The following is a 9048-nucleotide window of genomic DNA, read 5'->3' as shown; positions in this document are numbered from 1 at the left end:
CTAATCAAATGGAGTGACACGAGGTTTGGGCACTCTAGAATCTTGGAAGATCTTCCAGATGACTTTAGGCGCCTGGACTACACAGTCCCGTCTACGGGACTAAAGAATTATTTCCAGACAAGGATCCCCTCAAGGGAAGAATGGGAGGAGGATTCGGTCCTGATATCGTATTCTGACTCAACAGCCATCTAAACTGATGGCTCCAAGTTGAATCTGAAGGTAGGAAGTGGGGTATACTCGCAAGAACTCTCACTTAGCCTCAGTTTTCGTCTGCCAGATCTATGCAGCGTTTTTCGGGCTGAACTAACAGCAATAAATGAAGCTGCAAGTTGGCTTATCGATTCTCTAATTAATCTGAAGGCGGTAACAATCTTATCTGACAGCTAAGCGGCTATTAAAGCACTTAATAGTGACAAATCTACGTCGAAGGTTGTTATGGAATGTAGACGTACTCTTAATGAACTGGCAAGGTGTTACGTCACTAATGTTGTGTGGGTGCCAGGCCACAAAGACATACCAGGAAACTGTACTGCAGATGAACTAGCAAGGAAAGGAACCTTGTTGCCTGCAATCAGTACAGCCCGTAATGCGGGCATTCCGCTATCTTCTCTCTGCAAGCTCTGGCTTGAGAATAACTTTGTCGGACGGGCTAATATAAGATGGTCTGCGGAGCCTACTTGCAGGATAGCAAGACATATCTGGCCTTAGCTTGACAAGCGTAGATCTCGCCCTCTTCTCCACTTGGAGCGACCACTGTTGCGGCATGTTATTGCAGTCCTCAGTGGGCATTGCCTGATGGGAATCCACGCCACTAGAATGGGTTTGCAGTCAAACGACTACTGTCGTAGCTGCCGCGATGAGGAGGAAATCGAAAGCGTGGAGCACTACTGCTGCTCTGGCGAGAGCTCGTCGATGTTCGTTCCTCCATTATTCTTTTGAATGTCTGGCCGAACTGGATTCAGCCAGTGTCTATGACTTTGTGCGCTTCATCAGAGCTACGAAGTGGTTCCACTACTAGGGTAAGAGGAGGGACATATGGAGTCTCTTATACGGCATCACAACGGGCCCTTGGTGGCCTAAGTGTGCCCTTTTCCTGAGGGATTAGGGCAGCCGAGTTAACCTAACCTAACCTTTATCCTTTATTTCTTAAACTGTCCTTTAAATCGGCTTTGCAATTTTCAGAGGTAAATTTTTAAACTCAGAATATGAAAAATAAAAATGTCCCTTATAAAATATAATGATAACTTTCGCCAGTTTGTTTCGCACCCCACTTAAGGGTTTCTATTTAATCGGTAATCTTTGTACAATCTATAAAGCACAGGGAAAGTTGAGCCCAGGATCGTGTTGCACGCTGAGTTTCCAGTTCCACTGAAAGAGAACAATAAACCCCCTGCTGCACAGTGGTTCAAAACTGGCATTCATTCACTTCATTTTTCGCTTAATTTGATTAATTGTTATTTTTTATGAAAGCTTACAATATTTGCAAGAGACCAGTTGAGCCTGATTTCTGAATTTTAATTTGATTATATTCAATTTTTGAGTGCAAAATGCACAAAAAGTAGCAGCTTTGACGAAAATGTATTCTTCTGTTCCAGTTAATAAATGTTACATAACCAAAGCTAGTTGAAAATAATTGTATGGTTCTCCCAAAACAAAAAAATACACAAAACAATTTTGAAATGTTATAAAAAAATTTTCACCAAAATAAATATTTTTTTTTGGTTTTTAGTAAAAATTGGTAGAAAAATGAAGGCTCCAGTGGTTTATGAACATTGAGTTCGAATTTTGAACCACTATGTGCTGGCTTCGCCGTGCAGTATGAATTATGGTAAACGCATTTTGGTAGCAAAGGATGGCGAANTTGAAATGTTATAATAAATGTTCACCAAAATAAATATTTTTTTTTGGTTTTTAGTAAAAATTGGTAGAAAAATGAAGGCTCCAGTGGTTTATGAACATTGAGTTCGAATTTTGAACCACTATGTGCTGGCTTCGCCGTGCAGTATGAATTATGGTAAACGCATTTTGGTAGCAAAGGATGGCGAAGTCCTTGAGAAGGATTTGGCTTCATTTTTCGCTACAGCAGGGGAACTTATACAATTAAATAATATAATTAAATGGTAAATATTTGACTTAAATTACGATATGGACAAGGTACTTTTGTCATACAAGTTGTATGTACGTATTTCCAAATCATTTTGAAAAAAATGTTCTCCATTTTACGTTGGTTAATATGGTCACCGTATGTATACTGCTTCATATTCGTAAACAAACTATGATCTGCACACATATGGAAAGTTGCCACGCTGTCAACGCACCAAATGTTTGCGTTTACACACGGTTCATTTGTTGAAAAAAACAGCCATCGATCTCTGCTTGGCTTTATCTTTACATTGTGAAGCGTAGTGGCCTTTTTTACCACAATTAAAGCACTTTATGTTTTTGCTTTTGTCGCTGCTGTTGTCACTTGGTGTTTTTGCTGCTCTTTCGTCGTCTTGTTAGTTGCTTTTGCTAGCTTTACTGGAATTTGACTTCTTATTAGAAGCTTCGCGAGCGCTGAATGCTTGAGTACTCTCATTGTTACTGCTCTCAATTTTTCGCCGCTCCTCTTCTTCTGCCAATTTGATTTTAAGCGAATTAAATTATGGCAACTCGTCTCTTGTTTCAAGCGCTACAACAAAGCTCTCGAAACTTTTTGGCAAACTAGCGAGCATCATAATAACGAGTAACTCTTCTTCCAACGTGATTCCGACGTCAGCGAGCCCATCTACCGTCTTGGAAAAACTTTGTACATGTTGCTGCACATTTTCCCCTTCACCCAAACGTAAATTTAAGAGTCTTTTAAATAGTGTAATCTTTCTTACTGGGCCTGTTGACTGATGTAACTCTTTCAACGCATTCCAAACGTCCACAGCATGCTCCAGCTTCTTAACGTCGTTTAGGTTAGCAGGTTTTACACACAAAAATATTGTCGCTACAGCCTTTGCATCTTTTGTTGTCCACTCCAACACATTCTGCTCGGACTTGACGTATTCACCTGAAGTGACTGCCCACAAATCCTGATGCACAAGGACGCTGCGCATTTGCAGACACCAAGTGTCATAATTATTCGAATCCAACTTATCTATTGTGAAATTCATTTTTTCGGCTTGGGCCAATAACCTATGTTGGGATCTCCGACATTGAACCTTAACGTCAGTGGTTTTTCACAATAGAAAACAAATTCTCATACACGATGTGTTAACTCAGCAAAAGTTTTATTTGAAACAATGTATGTATGTATAACCAAATTTATAAAACTAGGTACATACAATTCAATTTCAGTAGTTGGTATGCGTGTATAATATAAGTGTTGTCATATGTAAGACTTTCAACAGTCCTCCTCAATACTTATATTAAAGTCTTTTGAAAGAATATAAAACTTTGTTTACAAATTTAATTTAATCCTAAGAGCTCTGTGAATTTACAATGTTTTGCCTTCTGTAAATTTTTAGTTAAAATATCTGCTCTCATATCATTAGTAGGACAATAATTCAAATCGATTTGATGCGTACGATATATGTACATTTCGAATAAAATTATATTTTATATCTATGTGTTTACTGCGACCATGATAAACAGGATTTTTGACCAAGTTTATCGCGCTCATGTTATCACTGTTTATCATGATCGGACCGCCTTTATCAAACAATTTTAATTCTAGCCATAATTTTCTAAGGTATATGGATTCCTTGGTGTTGCCATATGTAAGACTTTCAACAGAAAAAAAATTGCTAAAAACGAAAGAAGACATCAAAAATTCTCAGAATTTTTAAATTAATTGGTAGAGAGAGGGAAGATCCCGTCACAATAACGGATGTCCATATCCTAATGAGAAGATAATTGAAGAATTTTTTTGGTTTAATATAGTAAGGTTAATAAAGAAGATGATAAAACAGAAAACTCTTTTCGTAGGTTGTGTTATAATGATTTTCGGCTGACCAAAATTTTTTCGTGTCCATTCTTTATGTAATAATAGGTGTGCAACATTTGACTATTTTTCATTTGTTGATTTAATGTTCATAAATTTTTTATAAAAGTATACCTCATTACACCGCGACAGTCAATTTTACACACGAAAAAATCAATATATTCACAAATCTCTGACGTCAGGATTTTTTTGAAGTTTCTAGAATATGATTGAATAAAAAATTATTCAAAAGATTCGGTGCATCGTAGAATAACTATATGGGTATCAATTAAAAGGAAAAATTCTATAGAACAGAAAATATATATTATATATATGTATATATATATTGAATATCCTTCGAAATTTACAATATTTATTTTTGAAAAAAATATATGTCATGGACTAATATGTTAACTACCACATCTTCGAATTTCGTCCTTCTAACTTTATTAGTTTTAGATAAAATAAAAAAAATGCGTGTGTAACACCATACACATGATAGAAGTGAAACTTCTTAAAAAAGTTGTGAGTACCAGGTACCTACTCACGAAATTGGATGTGTAAACATGTTTACGGTTCGGCAACCATTAGTTAGTTACATACATATTTTTGGTTAGAAATAAAACAATAATTTCATTTCATCTTATTAATTTTCTGATATACATATATATAATTTATTTATTAATTTTCCGGTAACACCACATTATATGAATTCGCGCTTCTAGCATCCATGGGACCGGGTTGTAATGGAAGTAATTGTATGTTTAACAAATAAATGAAAATGTATATAATGCAATCAATAGATCCTTACGAATTTGCCATTACCAAGGCACTAAGTAACGTACGTACTTTTGTTTGTAAAAAGCATTTATATAAGTTGAAAGAAGACAAATTCCTTTGTTCGGCATTTATTCTTACTCACTTTCTATCTTCCAAGGCGAATTCATATATTCTTATCACGAATTCATATATTCATGTGGTAGCAAGAGTATAAAAACATAAAATTACCTTATAAATTAAAAGCATAAGTATCACATGTATGCGTAGTCTAATTCACGAAATCATTTCACCAATCTGCGTAAAAGCCAAGTGCATAAACTGGATTTCGCGTTAATTGTAATCATGAAATGGTGTTCATTCATTCAGTTTCTACTCAAACGCATGAAATGATTTCATGAATTGGCCTACGCATAATGGTAGTAAATGACAGAGTAAATTACAACAAACACTTCCCTTTGACATAATACAAGCAAAACAACACCAAGTTGAACCAACGTTCGCTACGTTTATGGCTTTCTTTAAGAATCATCGGGCGAAAATTTCAACTGCTCCTGTAACACTACCTTATATAAGTTGGCCTTGCTATCATCCTAACATATGTTCATCAGAGTATACCAACGAAGGACGAGTTAGTACAAGGAGATAGCGAGAGCACAAAACTGCTCTAGAACATTACACGCACAATGACAAACATGAACAAATGTACAACAAACACACAATTTTTGACAATCAGTATAATTCGCATTTATATCAACGAGCAGCTTATTAGATTTGTTTCCGTTTGTACTACATATGTGCATATATACATGTACACAAACATATGTACATACGTACCCATATATATAGAACCATTCAAACATATGTACATACATGAAAACATTGCTGCCCATAAGTACATACATATGCCCATCAGTACATCAACGAAGCCCGTCGTTTATACATTTGTATATTGCTTGGTAGCGGCAGAGCTGAAATGCGCAATGAGTTCGTTCATACATACATATATATATGTATACATACATACGTACATTCAAACATACATATATAGGTACTCGTACCCGTCATGCATCGCTTTATTTCTTTTTTCCCCTTCTCTATACTACCTGTATCTTCACTCATGTAACGTTTTCAGTTTTAACAAGTAAGAAAGTCTAAGTTCGGGCGGAGCCGAACATTAAATACCCGGCGCAAGTATTAAATATATGTTTTTTCACCCTTCCGAAACCTTCCGCTAGTTGGTAAGCCGAGGTGTATCAATTTTNCATTTTTGCGATACCGCCGCCTAAGGGTCAAAACATAGTGGAGCGGCGAGCAAGCGAGCAAAGCTTCAATTTCAAACGTGTGTGTACGCTTTTCTCTTCACTATGCGCTTTCCCATTGAAACATATGCATTTGAAATCGACGCTTTGCTCGATGCTCTTTGCTCGCCGCTCTACTATGTTCTTACCCTAAGAAGTTTCCCTTCAAAAAAAATTTATACTTCTCTTTATAAGATATTGATAGTTACAATATACATAAATGAAGATACTGGAATCATTATTATGGAACCATGTATGCACTCTAAAAGAACAAACTGACCATATGATGTATGGTTTAAATATTTTAATTGTTTTCTATACGTGGGCGTAGCCAGCCTTTCACCTAGGGGGCACGAGTTATATAGAGGGAAAAAATGTTTGTAAATATTTTTTTTTTTGTGTATGTAAATAGAAATTTTAGGGTTTAAGAAAGTATAAGTTTCTGGTGTCCTTTACAACGATAACAATTTTTTAAAAATTGGTTTGTATATCTTTTGTTTAAAATATTTTTTTTTTTACAAAAAGGGTATTTTTTGCTTTTAAGTGTTTTTTCTCAAATTTTTATATACGAAGTATACAAATATGCATACCAGAAGAAAAGAGGTCTAACTGCCTTTACAACGACACCAAATTTTTAAAAATCGGATTTAAATTTTTTGCTAATGATTTTTTTTTAAAAAAGGTATTATTTCTTTTCAAGTGTTTTTTTTTTAATTTCTATATACGATGTATACAAATACGCATATAAGAATTTAGATGGTTTGATTCCGTTTATAACGAGATCCATTTTTTAAAAATCGGTTAATAATTTTTTAATACATACGAAGTATACAAATATGCATATCAGAAGAAAGGGGGTTTAATTACGCTTACAACGAAACCAATTTTTTAAAATCAGTTGAAATTTCTTTGAAATATAAATCTTTTAATTTTTCGAAGACCCGACTTTGGACCCCTTATAGCATCTGTAATATAAGTTTGCAGAAAAAAAGTTATATACCATTTAAATAAGAGCAAAAGGCGGCCTACGTCTTATTTTTAGTTTTTTACATATAATATTAAAAATAATAAGCCTACAAGTGCTGGTGTGATCTATTATTTAATGGTGCAAATAAAACACTTATTCCACCTTCGTTGCTCAACGTTTCGCTGAAATTTCCAGTATCATCAGGGGCCACTATGTTTATTAAATCCAACAAAGAAATACAACGAAAAAACAAAAGATGTTCAAATGAATAATAAAAGTTGGCATACATGTGTTTGTAAAAACAAAGACAACAATTATGGACTAATACAAAGAACATATACTCACAATAATATTAAACATTTACTTTAAACTTAATATTAATACATATACACATAATCAGTACCACTCTTTATGGTAGTCTTGTCATTACTAAATTGTTTATTTTGATATGCATAACATGTAGGCGGCCGCGATGTTGTCCGTATCTTCTTTTTTGTTGATCGTATTCTCCCTTTTTTCTAATATTCTTAAGCTTTCCAAAGTGTATCTCGTCATTTCCCTCTTTTCCTTGTCAATAATCCTAGTGTTAGTGAAATCAGCTGTGTGGCCGCTGTTTAATATGTGCTGTGATAGGGCTGTGCTGTGTTTTTGTTTCCTTATATCTGTTTGATGTTCGGCTATGCGAACACCTAATGTGCGTTTTGTTGTCCCTATGTACACTTTACCACAGTTTTCGTTCTCTTTGCCCTTACATTTTATTTCATAAACAACGTTGTTTTGTTGCTGTATGTCTAGTGGGCTTTTTGTTCTTGTGTAGATTCTAGCTAACGTGTTATTTGTTTTGTAGGCGAGAGTTATGTTTTGTTCCTTTAATGTGCTGTGATCAAAGTTTTCGCTTAGCTTGGGGATGTAAGTGACGCTGTAGTACTTTTTTGGTGTATTTGCTGTTGCTGTGGTCGGCGTTTTATTTTGCTGATTTCCTATTCGCATTGTTTCTTGTTTTATTAGTTCGCGTATCAGGTGATTGGGATAGATGTTGCTTTTCAAAATGCTGTGTATTTTGTCTATGTTGGCTTCGTGAAATTTTTGGTCGCTTATCGTCAGTATTTTGTGTATAAGATTTTTCGCGGTGTTGATTTTATATTTTCTTGGTTGGGAGGAGAGATAATTGATCAGGCGTCCAGACGACGTTGGTTTCGAGTACCAGTTTAGAACAATATTGTTGTTGTTTTTGTGTATACGGACATCAAGGAAAGGTATGCTCGCGTTTTCTTCCATTTCCATGGTAAACTGAAGTTTTGGGTGGTATTTGTTTAGCGTCTCTAGAATTGTATTCACGTCGTTGCGGTTTGTTATTGCAAAAATATCGTCTACATATTTGTTGATAAACTTGATGTCAATGTTGAAGTGTTGTTTCAGCTCCGAGATGGTGTTGTCCAGAAGGTCGTCCATAATGATGTCGGCAATTGTCGGTGAGAGGGGGTTGCCCATTGGCATTCCAAATGTTTGGGTGTATAGTTTGTTATTGCACATGAAGTAGTTATTATCTTTAAGGCAGAAGTCAAGAATTTGTTGGAATTTGTGTTTTGGAATGCTGGTTGTCCGTTGTATCTGGTCCCACTTTTTCATAATAATTTTTGTGGCTAACATTGTCGGTATATTCGTAAACAAGGAGATGACATCGAACGACACTAAAACATCTTCATCACATACACTTATATTCGTTAATCTCTCTTTCAAATTAAACGCATTCTTCACATTGTATCTCTCTGAAATCAATGGCTTGAGTATTTCTCCGACATATTTGGATAACTTGTAACAGGGGACCATGACTGACGAAGCAATGGGGCGTAAAGGAACTTGCGGTTTGTGAATTTTCGGCAGGCCATATAGCCTTGGCGCTGCAGCTGCGGTGCTGGTGAGAAGCTGCTTTTCCCTTTTGTTTATGTGTTTTGTATGTGTTTTTGTCTTCTAGTAATTTGTTTATCTTTTCAATGTATTCCGATTCGTACATTGCTACTGTCTTATTGCCCTTGTCAGCATCTGTTATAACA

At 35.5% G+C, this 9048-nt stretch overlaps 1 protein-coding gene across 1 annotated transcript; it reads right to left on the bottom strand.

Moving 5' to 3' along the window:
* Positions 1–7432: 7432 nt before the first annotated feature.
* On the bottom strand, positions 7433–8644 carry LOC108364210 (uncharacterized). Its single transcript, XM_017617795.1, has one exon. It carries the CDS (start codon positions 8642–8644, stop codon positions 7433–7435), a length of 1212 nt encoding a protein of 403 aa, XP_017473284.1.
* Between the last annotated feature and the right edge of the window lie 404 nt (positions 8645–9048).

Source organism: Rhagoletis zephyria, unplaced genomic scaffold, assembly GCF_001687245.7.
Source record: "Rhagoletis zephyria isolate East Lansing unplaced genomic scaffold, Rhagoletis_zephyria_1.1 Rzeph_scaffold_01496, whole genome shotgun sequence".
NCBI classification, from domain to species: Eukaryota; Metazoa; Arthropoda; class Insecta; order Diptera; family Tephritidae; genus Rhagoletis; species Rhagoletis zephyria.
Note: the sequence above shows the minus strand (reverse complement) of the source record. Positions and strands in the feature narration are given on the sequence as shown.

Coding starts and splice junctions, on each gene's coding strand:
- LOC108364210 (XM_017617795.1), bottom strand. CDS start 8,644: ATGTTAGCCACAAAAATTATTATGAAAAAGTGGGACCAGATACAACGG.